Source organism: Bidens hawaiensis, unplaced genomic scaffold, assembly GCF_021521415.1.
Source record: "Bidens hawaiensis isolate Kalapana, Puna unplaced genomic scaffold, B.hawaiensis_p1.1 tig00017470_1, whole genome shotgun sequence".
Lineage (NCBI taxonomy): Eukaryota > Viridiplantae > Streptophyta > Magnoliopsida > Asterales > Asteraceae > Bidens > Bidens hawaiensis.
Genome location: NW_027492645.1, coordinates 105,951 through 121,864, shown reverse-complemented (window position 1 = coordinate 121,864; position 15,914 = coordinate 105,951). Strand labels below are relative to the sequence as shown.

General features: G+C 33.6%; 1 protein-coding gene across 2 annotated transcripts in view; it reads left to right on the top strand.

Annotated features, from left to right (window-relative positions):
- LOC143554019 (TMV resistance protein N-like) overlaps positions 1–15,914 on the top strand; it is a 97,425-nt gene that overhangs the window by 39,533 nt on the left and 41,978 nt on the right. Inside the window, exon 5 of one of the 2 annotated variants that reach the window (XM_077043888.1) lies at positions 2–724. The exons of the other annotated variant lie outside the window; for it this stretch is intronic. Within the exon in view, the coding sequence (XP_076900003.1) occupies positions 2–448 (447 nt within the window). The 3' untranslated portion in view covers positions 449–724. Of the gene's footprint in view, position 1; positions 725–15,914 lie in introns of those variants that run through there. 2 annotated transcript variants of the gene reach the window in all.

The following is a 15,914-nucleotide window of genomic DNA, read 5'->3' as shown; positions in this document are numbered from 1 at the left end:
GTTTTCCCCACAACAGGAATTACCCTTCAGTAATAGGTTTATGATGCGACTCTCATGGCAAGAAGAGGTTCCTGACTGGTGCACTTATCGAAATAGGGGAGATGTTTTATCTTTTGTAGCACCACTGCACATGCACAACAACATATGTGGTATCATCTTATGTGCGTGCATCAACCTAGATAAATTCCACAGTGACAATAGCGTGGTTCCTAAAATGTATAACAAAACAAAAAATACAAGTCATCACTTCAAAGCTAATACAATTGCTTCCCCAAGACGATGCACGTTTCAAGATTGCATGTATGTCATCTCTTATCCACTTGATAATACAACACTTCTGGTGGAACCCGGTGACTCTGTGGCAGTGGTACTCAAAGTTCCTCAAGGATCGGTTTCGAGTTATGGGTTACGTTTGATATATGAGAGTGATGTGGTGGATTCTAATTAATTCTTCATACTGCTATTGAACCCACACCCCATAACCCCTCCTACTCAGTGTCTTGCCTTGCCGTCTCCAACCATTCACAATGCGATGATTATTTCTCTTATTTCTCTTATCGTGATGAAGATGAACCCACACCCCATATCAGCTTATAAATACCCACTGTTACCGACATATATCCTCTCGGTAGCCCACTAGAATTGAGACTACCCCGATGATGAAGATGGACTCCGATGAAACAAATATAAATAGTTGTAGTAGATCTGTGATTCCCAAACTTAAGTATTCACCATTGTTCTAAAATTTTTTTATATGCATTCAATCATCTAAATTATGGATTAATTTGACTTTTGATTTGCTGTTTTTCATTAATCATAAAGTCATGGGATTCTACTTACTTTAAACCTTCTGTATTGCTGATCTTTTTGTGTACTGTGAAATCAGTGTGTATTGCATAAGAGACAATGTGTAATAATTTATTTTGACAACATATATGATATGGTGGATGATCAAAGTATAGATCAAATTGTTTGTTGGAGTAGAGGTGGTCAAAGCTTTGTTGTATGATATTCATATGCTAATCTCCTTCCTAAACACTTTCTAGGTCCCGAAACAGATCTAACAACTAAGCTCTTGAATTAATTTGGACTACACTAGTACAAAAATGGTTATCTTTTGGGCGGTAATTTGCTTGTTTCAGGCGGTTTATCCACCGCTGAAACAACCATCGCTGAAAAGATGAGAATGATATTTTAAACCGCCCAAAATACAACATAACTGCTTTAAAAGAAGAAGCCCCAAATGATATATTTACCGCCCAAAATGTGATGCCCACCGCCCAAATTGTGATGCCCAATCTGAGAAATGAGAACCGCCCAAAAGAAAGTGATAAATTGAAAAATAATAATTTTATTTAAATTCACTCCAAAACCAACATATAATTTATATAATTTCTAAAATTGAATAAATATTCAGCAAGAAAAACAAAACCAAACAAATTCAACAAAACCCTTATATCATTATAAAATACATCATTCAGAAAGCCCACTTGTTCAAACACGATACAAAACCTGCTTGTTCAAACACGATCACAAAACCTACTTTGTTCAAACACGTTTACAAAACCTACTTGTTCATACATGATTCTAAACAAAGCTTTATCTCCCTCACTTTATCATCAAATACCGAAATAACGAACCGCGTCATGATATTCTCAATCAACTTGTCGATTTCCTCTGGTGTTAGAGTTGTTGTATCATTCCAAATCTAAAAAAATTACAAAAAAGAAAAAGATGTAAGAATTGTAACAAACTCAATATATTAATTAAACCCAAACCTAATATCATCCAAACCCAAGTAACTCGAAACTTTAAAACATGCTCAAATCATCAAAAAAATAAACCAAAAGCAAATAACAAACACGAAAGTCGAATAATACAACCGTAAAACCGATTAACTAAAACAACGCTTAAATCAAAGTGTGTGTGTGTGTGTGTGTGTATATATATAACAGAGTACTTACCTTGTTCGGAAAACTAAATTGCAAGCTGATAACGAACTCAAACATGTTTCTTATTACCAAGTATCCGCACTCCCATGATCCTTCTTGTTGCTTACACTACATAGAATTAAAAGAGAAAATTAATTAATAAATAATCACTCAAAGATGTATAATACAAGATAGTTAATCCATATAATATGCATAACATACCTTAATCATATTCCAAGTAAATACACCTCCAAAAGAAGCTTCTATTGCTTTTGAAAGAGGATAATTACTTTTGTTCTTTCCCCCCCTAATTGAAACTGAATCTAAAATCCAGCATTTATGTTCCATGAGAGAAATGATGAACAACACCCAGTGCATGCTACATAAAAGCAAGACAAAAGTCATTATAAAAATCCAACCTTTATGTTCCACATGAGTCAGTTTAAAAAGTTTGATGATAAAACAAAGAAAATTAAGTAGATTATACTAAAGATAGTAAAACATATATTACATATGGAAAAATGGTGCAATAAAATACTTTTTGTTGTGATGAAGTTTGTAGACCTGAACTAAATGCTCTTTAACACTTGCAAAATTTTTGTTGCACTCTTCCCCAGTTATTTTTTGGGCACTGAAAAAGGCGACTTGAGTATCTCGAGTATCTCGAGTATCTTGATTTTGTGAAGTATACAAATACCTAATATCAAGAAAAATAAATAGTACAAGGTTAAAAATTCAGCGGTATTTACAAATATATATAATTGTAGAAGATAAAAATAATAATCAAAACTTACATTTGGCACCAATGTAGCATGCTAGCATCAAGCCACCCGTTAGCTAAAAATTGCAACATCGACTCATATTCAACGTGGTCATTTAGTGTTCTGAAGTCAGTCTCGGGGTACATCCCCTTAGGCACATTAACCTCAAAGCTCATCTCGTCAGCAAAGTGATGTGTTAATCGTGAAGCCAATGATTTAATTTTAGCAGGTCGCTCTGTCAAGATCTTACGCATGGTAGTTTGCACAGCTTGTTGGAGTTTTGACAACTTTGGAGCGGGAGGTTGTCTAACAAGAACTTCATTGTAGAACTACATTATTAACAAACATAAACTACATTATTAACAAAGGATTTTCATAACTATGGTACTAAAATATAGATATCATATAACATATTAGTTGTTGATTACCATCATATCTAGTTCTTTTGAAGCATCATCATCATGTTGGGTGGAAAAAGATGCACCCGAAACGAACTACATTAATTAAAAAACAGATTATTAGTGCACCGGTTCTTAATTATATATATATATATGTGTGTGTGTGTGTGTGTGTGCGTGCGTGTGTGTAATATATTACCTATTATATGAGAATTCGTACGTGAACGCCCTCATGCTCAGGTCCTAATAACCTAGTCAGTGGATCCTCCTTCCCAGAAAAATAACTGCCATCTTCAATCATTTCTTTTTCAAATTCAGCCTATAGAATATATACAACCGTTTAAACCTTACTATAATATATATATATACTTACTAGAGAAACAGATGATGCCTTCGTATCTTCTTTAAGTTCATACTTGTTAGTTAATTTGTCTTTGCTTGCTTTACTCGTGATCCACTTTTTGGAGCGCCTGTCTTGAATATTTTGAAGCCATGAATACTGTGAAAAAGGTGAGACCATATTGATTCAAAGTCCAAATTCGCAAACCCATGGCGCCCTAAGCAATTAGTATTTGTGTTCGCGTTCGCACTTGTTGTTGCCTTTTCACTTTTTTTCTTCGCATAAATAAACAAATAGTTATTAAATGTTATAAATATATAACATAAGCACATACAATAATAATAATAAATAATAATAATAATTAATTCACATGTACCAAAAATTCCAGGCTACTCCTTTTGATAACGAAGTCTTCCCAATGTTCTTTTTCGAGGTCCGGGTATGTAAAAGGTTCTTCTTGATTCCTTACATACTGTGTCGTAAGATAACTTCGCCAATCCGTATGAGCTTTTCTTGCTTTTTGAAGCATCATATGTGCAGGAGCTTCAATTTTAATATTCCATGTTGTCTAAACATTTATAAAACAAAAAAGCAAACATAATATAATTCATGTTTCTAATAAATTATAAAAAAATAATACAATACCTTAATATCCATGCACAGCTCTTCCCATTTATGATTTTCAAACTCATCGGTCGGAATATGGTAAGAAAAGTTGGCCTTTAAATACACTCCGAACCATGTAGTGAAATCGTTGGTGTTCTTACCTATTGCTTGCATGTCCTTGTTTAATTCAATTGTGTAATCACAGTCTTTCTTTGAAAAGGTAGCAGCCTTACGTTTCCTACATCCCGAAATATTACACACTAAAAGGCAAAAAAACCCAAATTAGCAAAACAAATTATACATACTTAAAAGCTAACTAGCTAGATTATTAGACTAAACACTTAAAATAGGAAATTCAACACTGACAAATATTGGTTTCAAGGGTCCACAAATTCATAAATTAACAACACTGGTTTCTACATGCACTAAAAGCATACATGGACCACATGAGACACTCAAGAACATAGTATACCCCGATATCAAGGGTCCACACGGAATCAAAATCGACCAAAATAAACGATAAACCATAACTTTTCAAAGCTAAAAATTGACCAAATCTTCTCACTATAAGCTCCTACACGAATCCACAACCTAAATTCCTAAAACAATGTTGAATGTCTGTCAAAATTTTGCACAAAATTAGGGGAAATTGAAGAGGAAAAGTTAGGGTTCTTACCTGTTCAATTGCGATGGAGGAGAGTAGAAAGAGTGTAACCGCAAAATCTATAGTTTTTTGTTCCCGTTGGCGCAAGGATGATAATTTTGGCGGTGGTTTTGAGAAATTGAGAGGTTAGTGGGGATGGAGTGGAATGCATATATGTTTATCTTAAATATGTTATTATAATTGAATTTGTTTTAATAAATTCTTTTTAGTTTATCTTTTTAAATGCTGTTGTCATTTTCTTAATAGCTAAAAGGTTAAATATTAATTTATATTAATTTATATCTGTTGTAAGGTTAACAAGTGTAAAACCATATTTGTCAACTTGAACACCCATTTTGTTATTCACCCACTTACATTTGAACATAGGGACAGTGAAAGTTCTGTAATTCAGCTCCCAAATTTCTTGGATGACACCATAATAAGAGTCTTTGGCGATTTCTAACCGTATATCATGATTCGTCCTGTTGAAACTGGTTTTTGATGCTATTACTGTAACTCCACTATTCTACATTATGCTTTTCTCATCTTGATCTTTTGTGTAAAATGTATACCCGTTAATGTCGTACCCTTGGTAAGATTTTACTCTAAGCTCTGGACCTTTCCCCAATGTTTTCATAATTGCATCAACAACTAACTGACCATCAGTTACTTTTTTTTTCAACCATGAAGAAAACTCTTTGTTATGCTTAATTTCATGCCACATTTTGTTCTTATTCGGTTATGTTGATTGTAATAACTTCAAGTGTTCATTGACATACGAAGCAAGACAAGTCATGTGTTTTAGGACATAAAAATGTGTAAGTTCTAAATTCTCCTTACGTGGGTTGAACATTTTCATACCGACACCTCCTTTCCCTTGAAGTTTACCAGAGTGACGAGATTGTGGCATACCAATACTTTTTACGCCTTCCAAATAACTTGTACAGAACTCAATCACCTCATCGGAAGCATATCCTGTAACAATACTACCCTCAGGCCGATTACAATTTCTTACATAGGATTTTAAGACACCCATGTATCTTTCAAAACGGTACATGTAACGCAAAAATACAGGACCACAAGCCTTGATTTCTCCAACAATATGAATCGCCAAGTGAACCATCACATCAAAAAAGAACGGCGGGAAGTACTTCTCTAGTTCATAAAGCGTGATGATAATTTCATTTTACCATGCATCCAATTCCTTGGGATCAATACATTTTGAGTGAATCATGTTAAAAAACCAACAAAGTTTTGTGATGGTATGTCGTGTGTTCTCTGGTAGTAATCCATGGATTGCAATAGGAATTATATGTGTCATCAACACATGATAATCATGAGACTTCATACCAAGCAGTTTATTGTCTTTCATAGACACCAACCTTTTAATGTTTGCAGAATTGCATGATGGAACTTTAATATCGTGTAAACATTTACAAAACATTGTTTTCTCTGCCTTTGACATTGTATAACATGCGGGTGGCAGATAAAAGCGATTACCCATATCAACAGGGGCTAGCTCTTTACGTATTCCCATTTCTTCCATGTCCTTATGAGCATAGATGCTATCTTTTGTTTTACCGGGAATGTCTAACAATAACCCAAGCAAGCTATCACATACATTTTTTTCAATATGCATAACGTCTAGGCAATGTCTAACCTCTAAATCTCTCCAATATGGTAAGTCCCAAAAGATTGACCTTTTTTTCCAAATGGTTCCTTTCTTAAAACTAGTTCGTTTTCGTTTTCCCAAAACGGTATCTAGATTTTTAACTCTTGAAAATGCATCAACTTTCTTCGGGCTTCTTCCGGTCTTAGTCTTTCCGTTAAAGTCTATCGTGTTCTTCCGATAACTGTGATCAGTCGGAAGGAATCTTCAATGTCCCATGTATACCGTTTTTCTACAATTTTTTAACCACACCGAACTTGTCTCATCTTCACAAACAGGACAAGCTTTCCCACCTTTCGTAGTATATCCAGACAAATTACCGTACGCTGGGAAATCATATTGCAAAAAATCATGGCACGCAAATCAAAATATTCCTTCCTATAAGCATCATAAACATTTACACTAGAACTCCATAGAGTTTTAAGGTCATCAATTGAAGGGGACAATAAACATCAATGTTATTACCAGGTTTGAAACGGACCCGGAATCAACAATGACATCATTATGTATTTTTGTCTCATGCATAACCATGGTAGAAGATTGTAGATACAAAGAAGAACTGGCCACGTACTGTGTTGACTACTAATCTGTCCAAAAGGATTGATTCCGTCAGAACTAAGCCCAAACCTTATGTTTCTAACTTCGTTGCCAAATTCTGGATATTTGCTATTAATATTTTCCATTGAGGTGAATCTGCCACATGTCTCAAATTTCCATCATTTATACGCTCATCTGAATGCCATCGTAATAACTTTGCTTCTTTCTCGTTTGAAAATAATCGTTTTAGTCTTGGTATAACGGGAAAATACCACAATAATTTAGCCGGTGGTTTGTTTTTCTTCACATCATTTCATATTCACCGCTATTACTTTTTCTCTTGTACCTAGATTTACCACAACTAACACATTCATGACTGTTCTAATACTCATTTCTATACAACATGCAATCATTCGGACATGCATGTATTCTTTCAACTTCCAATCCCATCGGATTCATCATTTTTTTTGCTTGGTAGAACGAAATCGACAACTTGTTACCTTTCGGAAGCATGCGATGCAAAACAACTAATAAATCTGTGAAACTTGTATCACTCCATCTGTTTTTCGCTTTCACGTTAAACAACTTCAAAACGGCTTCAAGTTTTGAATCCTCAGAATCGTTATATAATGGTTTTTCTACATCTTCAAATAGATGTTGTAATTTTACTTTATCAGATGTTGTAATTTTACTTTATCACCGTCTCTAAATCTTTAAACATGTCATCTAAGTTGTCATCATTTTCATTCTCTAAACCCTTAAACATATCATCCAAATTGTCATCATGTGAATTGCCTTCATTCAAATTTTCATTATTTAAATTATTTTCATATTCCTCATCGTTTAAATTAACCGATGTCGTGGCACCATCAATCCGTGATTCCCCATGCTTATACCAACAAGTGTAATTTGGCATAAAACCATTTACAATTAAATGATACTCTATATGGTTAATATTTTCATATCTCCGCAAAGTTTTGCAAATCACACAAGGACACCAAATCATTTTAGAGCCAACATTCCTCCGATTAGATTCGGCTGCCTTAAGAAAACTATAAACGCCTTTCGTATATATTTCAGAAGGACGCCCACTTTTGTACATCCAATATTCTCTATATTCCATCTGAAAATTAAAATAATCCAAATAAGTGAAGCAAGTTATGTACATGTTGTTAATAGGTACCATAAGACGGTGGATCCTAACCCACTCTTTGAATATTCTATCTCATATTTATCCATTTTAACAGTTCAACCATTTAAGAAAAATTCGGCAGCATTTCCCTTTAACTCCCCAAGTATGCGGATAAATCGCAAACCCGAAGGAGTAGGGGAAACAACTGTCGAATTTTTCTTAGATGGACAACTAGTTAAAATGTATACATACCCTGATGAGATAGAAAATTCAAAAAGCAGTCCCAACAGGGACAATCCAAAATTTATCTCTATTAGATAAATTTTGGACGGGTATACTCTAATTAAAGTTAAATGAATATGCATTCATATATATATATATATATATATATATATATATATATATACATACACACACAGAGATCAAATGTAAACGTAATGAAACTAATAGTTTCGTACCTTCAACGTCTTTTGAGATTGAATAAAGAAAAAGAAAAGGCTGTAACTATTCAATTATTATCTGCAAATAACAATATATAATCAATTTAGACCTAAAAAAATCAAACAATACTAAAATAAATAAATAATAAATATAATCACAATAATTTATAATTTGGTACCTGCAAATGAAGAATGAAATCAATGAAGAAAAAATTAGTGGATCAAAGAATAAATCTGGAAGAACAATATTAAGATGCGGATATGAAAATTATTAGTTATTAGCTTATCTAAAAGAAGATATTCTAGTTTTTATGGGATCTAAAAAATACCAAAAAAATAGGAACAAACATTTGGTTAGGCACCGCCCAAAAATTTAAAAAATTTAGATTAAGTTAGGATATATTTATGTTTTAAGCGGTCAAGTATTTTTTGGGCGAATTGTTATATTATTTTGTTATAATTTGAGCGGTTTATACCATGGACCGCCCAAAACCTTTTTCCTAAACCGCCCAAACAACTCAGTTTTCTACTAGTGCTACTAGCTAGCGGGAATCACTAGTAGCTAACCAAGATGTCTTTCTCGATCTGTTAGCCTCCAATGCATCTTTCACGATATGTTTGGCCTCTTAATTGTTTTTTTAATATTACATTATTATAATTAATTTTACTTAAATATTTTTTTAATAATTCTTAATGTATAAAGTTTTATAAAGTTTCAAATATACTGTTGAGACGTGCTTATTTTTATCTACGTGTTGACATAAACTTTACTTAAAGCCGAGCTTGGTCAAATTTTATTAAACATTTATTGAGCACTTCGATATAAATCTGGCATGGCTCGGTTTTGAGTAAATTTATGACAACAATTAGATAAAAATAAACACGTCTCAACGGCATATTTAAAATTATATATAACTTTATATGTTAAAAGTTATAAAAGAAAAGCCAAATATGAGTAAAACTAGTTATAATAATGTAATATTAATAAAAAACAAAAACAAACGAGGCCAAACACATCGTGAAAGACGCGCTTGGTTGCCAAATAGGTCCTGAAAGACGGGTTGAGGCCAGATATGTCGTGAAAGACGCGTTGAGACCAAACATGTCGTCAAAGACGCGTTTATATGAGACATTTCTGAAAACTTTTATTTATGAGAACAAAAATTGAATCTCTTGGACAATTTAAGAATTTTCCCTCAAAATTTTCAAGAAAAGATGCATGGAGGAAAAGAAATTAAAGGAGTAAACTTTCTCGAAAAAGAGTCCAAATTCACCAAATTCGTCCCGTTATATAGGATGAAAATGAAGCTTGCAATGAACTCATCCTGCAATAATGATAAGGATTATTTTTTAATACAATAATTTATACACAATATATATGCATCTAATTTTATATTCCTAAAATGACTAAAGTATGCAATGTTGTAAAATTTTTTGTGCAAATAAAATATTTTTTATTTTGAATTCTTTTAACGAATTATCGAATCAATGGAGTTGTTCGAACCATGAGCGTTACATGGCATTTAACCGACTCAACTAAATATCGAATCAACGAATCAAATATAAGCAGTTGGTGTATCTCGGGAACCACCCTGGATGATACATTCCAACCAAAAATTAAATTGATAATGATTTAAGAAATGAATAATTGGAGTGCCCATGGATTTCCTTGGATTTTTCACCCAACAAATCATTTGAAATAATTTAAAAACATAATTTGGAAGTATAACCGTTTAGCCGGTTATGTTTACCACGCAACCGCTTAGCCGATTACGGGTACCACTTGAAGTTATGGTTGTACGAGATTTGTTATACCCCACGCTTCAAGGTGAAGAAACAAAACAAAACACGGGAATTCTTAAGGAATTTCCCATAATAAAGATAATCTACCAAAAATTAAGAGGATTTAAAAATATTTTGAAAGTTGAGGTATAACCTCGGAATTTGTGTGTGTGTGCAATAAATAACCAAGATAAATACAATTTAAATAATTAATCTAAGCAAGCTGTAAACAATTTATTAAATAGCACATAAGGCAGTTCAGATAAGCACGTATAGGGTTCCTATCATATGTATAGGACCATTTCTAATGACCTATCTTATAACCTTCGGCTCAGATACCAATCTGTCACACCCCAACCTAAGGCGGAAATGCCGGGGACTGATCCGATTGCTCACAGCTCGAAGATACTATCATAATTATAAATGACAATATCTAATTAATTATTTTAATTCAAATATTCACACACGTTTAACATTACAAAACAATTCAAATAAATAAATACAATCAATTAAATTTAAGTTTGTTTTTAATATAACCCTATGGTCTTTCTAAGTATCCACACTTCAATCTAAGCCACCTGCATATGGGTAGAAAATGGAGTTTGTCAACAACACATGTTGAGTGAGATGATCACCAATTTTGAAACATTAAGTAATAACACACACACACACACACACACATATATATATTTGATAAATGATAAATGATAAATGCGCAAACCAATCTATGTGGTAATAATCAATCGAACCTTAACAAACCAAAACCAAGTTGTACTCGTGTGTCAATGAATCGTTGCCAAGCGAATCGAGCATTGATTACAATGACTAGATTGTCGGTTTACCTTTGCTAAGCGAATCGGGCTCCAGTTACTAAGATGGTCGTATGATCATACTAATGAGAACCCTTTACAAGGGGATATGTTGGACCTCTCCGAAACGTTATCAAGTAAACAATTAAACATGTAGCAATTAGCAAATAACATTCAACTGATATTCACACAATGATTATGTTTGCGATTTTGAGTATATATAGAATAGAAAATATAAGTAGGTACGCATATGTCCCCAAAACATTTGAAAACAGTGTATACAAAGGGGAATGATCAAACTCACCTTAGATGGAAGGCAAGTGATTAATAAATACGATAATCGAGTTAACGAATAAGCGAGTCGTCCAATACGCGTCAAAAGAGATAACGAATCAGAACCTGAAACTTTGTGATATGAAACTATAAATAAAAACGAACTTAATGCCGCTGGAATCAATCCAAACGGATGAGTAGAACTCTAGTTATGTTGAATTAAACGTTTAAGCGAGCTGGTACTGACCAGAATCCGAACAGTGAGTCGGAAGTCGGGTTTTGGGCAGTAGCCTTAAAATTAAAAGTCTTCTAGACCGAACGTTGAATCCTACCAGAAGTATGAGAAAATAATAAGTCAAAGTTGTTGACTGTTTTGCCCTTTAACGGGTTTTAAGCGAATTGACCGGTCAACACCCTTCAATCACCGAAATTGATTGAAGGTTATTAGCTAGGGAATATGTATGAACGATTTTACAGTTTGCAACTTACCCGTAAAGTGAAAGGATTGATGAGAAACGGAAGTCAAAGGTCCTAAAGCAAGCAAAGTCACGAACAAGTCTTGTATCTTTAACGAATATGCAAAAACCGAAGGGTTTACGAGATGGCAGAGGCTAGTGACGGCTGGAGGAGGTGGATTAGGGTTATATTAAAGTTTACAACAGATATTTATGACTTGTTTATATAGGAAAACATAAAACAAACTAATTATGGCTTTTTGGCCCGTTTAAGCAAGTAAATATGGTTTAAGGGAAAGAATCAACGAAAGATTCATAAAGATCTGATCTTGGGCAGTAAGAAACGAATTGGGAATGGTAATTTTGGTGTGTGATGTTTACTTGGTCCTTAATTCACTCAAACATGCCTAATATAATTGATTTCATACCATAAACGAGTTATAAGACGAAATCGAGTTACGATTCTGGTGCAGGTGGTTCCCCGTGCTGCGCGGCCAGCCAAGGGCAGCCCAACATGCGGCGCTCCGGGGTGGGGTAGGAGAAGTTTGAAATTTGGCAATTTAGGTCCTTGTGATTTGTTATTTGGACATTTATTGAATCTTTTATGTTATAATTAAGGATTAAAGAATACGTGAAACATGAAGGGCTTAAAATGAATATCTAACAACTTAAATACTTATAAATATTTGTTTTTGATTAATATTAAAGATCTAAAATGTTTTCGGGTCGGGCTATGAGCAAACGAATACGGTTTAGAAAATCCGAAATGTTACATCGGTTAATATTCTAACGAGTAGGTTAGAAGTTGCATAAAAATTATAACGAGCGCGTTACATAATATTTTTATTAACCCAAAGGCGTTAGAACGGTTTTAAACAACTTGATGTTGTTGTGAATAAATTAAATTGTTCAAATGTAACACCGTGCGTGTAGTTAATAGTTGTTCAATGTGGGAATACCACTGAGGAAGAACCTCAAATGAGTGATGTTGTGATTGCATAGAGCTCTTGTGCGGGGGAGCCTAATTGCATCACTTGAAGACATCATGGGAACGATTTCGGAGATGTACGAAATCATGTGGGATTGGGTGTTCGTGGATAGTTCTTATTGTTTGAAGCATATATTCTGTTATGAAAAATGATTCAAAATTAAGAACTATCTTCTTGCTAAGAGAAGCATGATACTTATTGATGGTTGTTGGACATCAATAGGAAAATGTAGAACTGGGTTATCTACATTAAGTATCCTAATTTTGAGAGTTAATTTATATGTTCCCAAACGTCTCAAAAGGGTATAACATTTTCTAGTAAGCTTACTAAAGATGGATACTCGTTGAACTATAGCAGTTTATTGATTTACTTTCAAATATTGTTTGGCTTCAATATCTTTGGATAACCCATACATAGAAATTAATCAAATATAGTATAACGAATAGTGAAAGCAGATATTTGCACAAAGACAATTTGTGAGTTGTCACCATGATTAAATGTCAAGGATGAGGCATCACACACCATGTGATAAGTGTATTAACATGGATACAAGATATGTTGAGAGTATCAACATTATGAAGATTCACATTTGTGAATTATAACATATGAAAGAAATATATGTTATTATTGTAAATGACTTTAATAAACCGTGTGTGATTTATTATAGGAGATTTACAATAACAATGGATTTGTAGTTGCTTCTACCACCATCAATGCTGTTTGAACTATGTGGAGGATTTATCCTTCATTTTGGGAGAGTATCCCAATACATGGTTTCAACGAAACAAACAACAGAAATGTATACATCACTTTAGGCACATGCAATTGTCTTGTTTGATTGTCAATATACTTGACTATATATTCAAACTTTAGTGATCTTATACTGGTAACATTCATTATGTTGAATGTGTTTACCAAACTAACTCGTTTTAAGACTCATGTTTGAAGTTCTTATGAGTAAATGGTAAAGCTTTTGGAGAACAAAAGTATATATCTTAATTTGACTAATGAAGTTAAGTATGTGTGCGTAACGTACTTTAACTTTTGAGACTTTCCTAATACCAAGGTGTTGGGATGATGAATAAAGTCTCATTAATTTTTCTAAACCAAGATATGAATGTTGGCAAGAGATAGTGTGGTATCTCTTGAGGCTGTGAAGAATCTGTAACACCCATTAATTTCCGGTTTAAAGAATTAAAACATGTAAAGTATGTATGTTTCTCGGGAGTTATTCGGCATATTTTGTAACACCCCAACCCGGAACAGGCTAACGTGTTACTATTACAGATATCAAATCAACGCCACAATCCAAAATACAACAAAAATTAATGCAACCTACGTCATATTATTAAACAAAGTGAATTAACTTTTAGAAGCTTGAACTTCATTTTTTATCTCTCATCACTAAATTCCCAGAATCCCGGATTACCTGAAAACAAAATAAGAAAAACAAAACAAGAAAACACGGCTGAGCCAAAAATTGCCCAGTAAAGGAAAGAACAATAGTATAGGTAAGGACAGACGTAAGAGAATAAATATACGAACTTCAATTCAAACTCGAAACCAACCCTTTTTACCTAAACATATACTTAATAAAATTCGGATGTATGATCCGACACTTGGCCAGAACATGGTCAAACGCATGCGGAAATATATCAGAACTATAACAAAAAAAACACCCAGAGCAGAAACATATAACTTGTAACATATAATGTGTGACGTGTAACATATAACTTGTAACATTTAACTGAACTATAATTAAATGCGAAACATAATCCGATACACGATCGGGACGAAATCTGAATATACTCAAATTTAATCAAATGCATATACACATATCAAAACGGACCAGAAATATAGCGAAACAAAATATAATTACTAAAATACACGACGATGATGTTAAAATAAATAGGTCGTGTAATACGGAAGCACCCAGAGCCTAAACAGAGGGGTACACAGCTAGCTAGTCCATGCACCAAGGAGACGGTGTGGGTGGCGTGCACACATTGTTCCATCTCAAACAGAAGTCAGGAGTCAGGAGTCAGGAGTCGGAGCTAAGATCGATCTATACGCCTCTAAGTGGCCAAGGTACTACATGAGTACTTTCAGAGACGCCGTGAACTTTGATTACGCACTGTCACGATAAGTGCCATGTCAGAAGTCAGGAGTCAGGAGTCAGGGCTAAGATCGATCTATACGCCTCTAAGTGGCCCTAATACTTCAAAAGTACTAGTTAGAGACGCCGTGAACTTTGATTACGCACTGTCACGATAAGTGCCATGTCGTTGACGCCCCAACGACAAGTCAGAAAATGCTCGGGTAACAGAGTACTAAAACTAAAACATATAACTAAACTATATCATATAAAATAACTGAACTCAAAATATAACCGACGCGTAACGAAAATCCGTACTACAAAGTAACGGAATAGATTCAATACTATTAGTAAACGAGAACAAAAGCCGCACTACGAAGTAACGGAATATAATTAATACTATTAGAGAAAGAAACCAGAAACCGTACAACAAAGTAACAGACTATAATTAATACTAAGAGTAACAAAAACAGAAACCGTACTACGAAGTAACAAGAAACAGAATCCGTACTACAAAGTAACGGAATAGATTCAATACTATAAGTAACCGAAAACAGAAACCGTAATGAAGTAACGGAATATAATTTATACTATGAGTGACAGAAACCAGAAACCGTACCTTAATAGTCGATGAGTAATCAAATAAAGCCGAGCCGCGTTACGTTGTACTAATACCTACATTTTATTTATTTCAAAAGATTTGCTTAGATGTGTTAACTTGTTTAGTTCACTAGTTGACCTGTGTTCTGGCGATAGAGACTTTTATACTTTTACATCTCTCTTTTCGTTCAGTTAGAATTCTCAAAATACCATTTATTTTGTTTACATGAAATTATTTGTGGTTTAACATATGTTCCTTCAACAAAACAGATTTCCCGGTTTTTAATTAGTTTGAAAGCTACTCATAACTTTATTATTATTATTATTATTATTATTATTATTATTATTATATAAACACATGCATATCACTTACGTATACAAGAAACATGACTATCTTTTGATTCTTTAATTACACATTCTAAATCATGTAAATACAGTAAACGAACCAGATTAT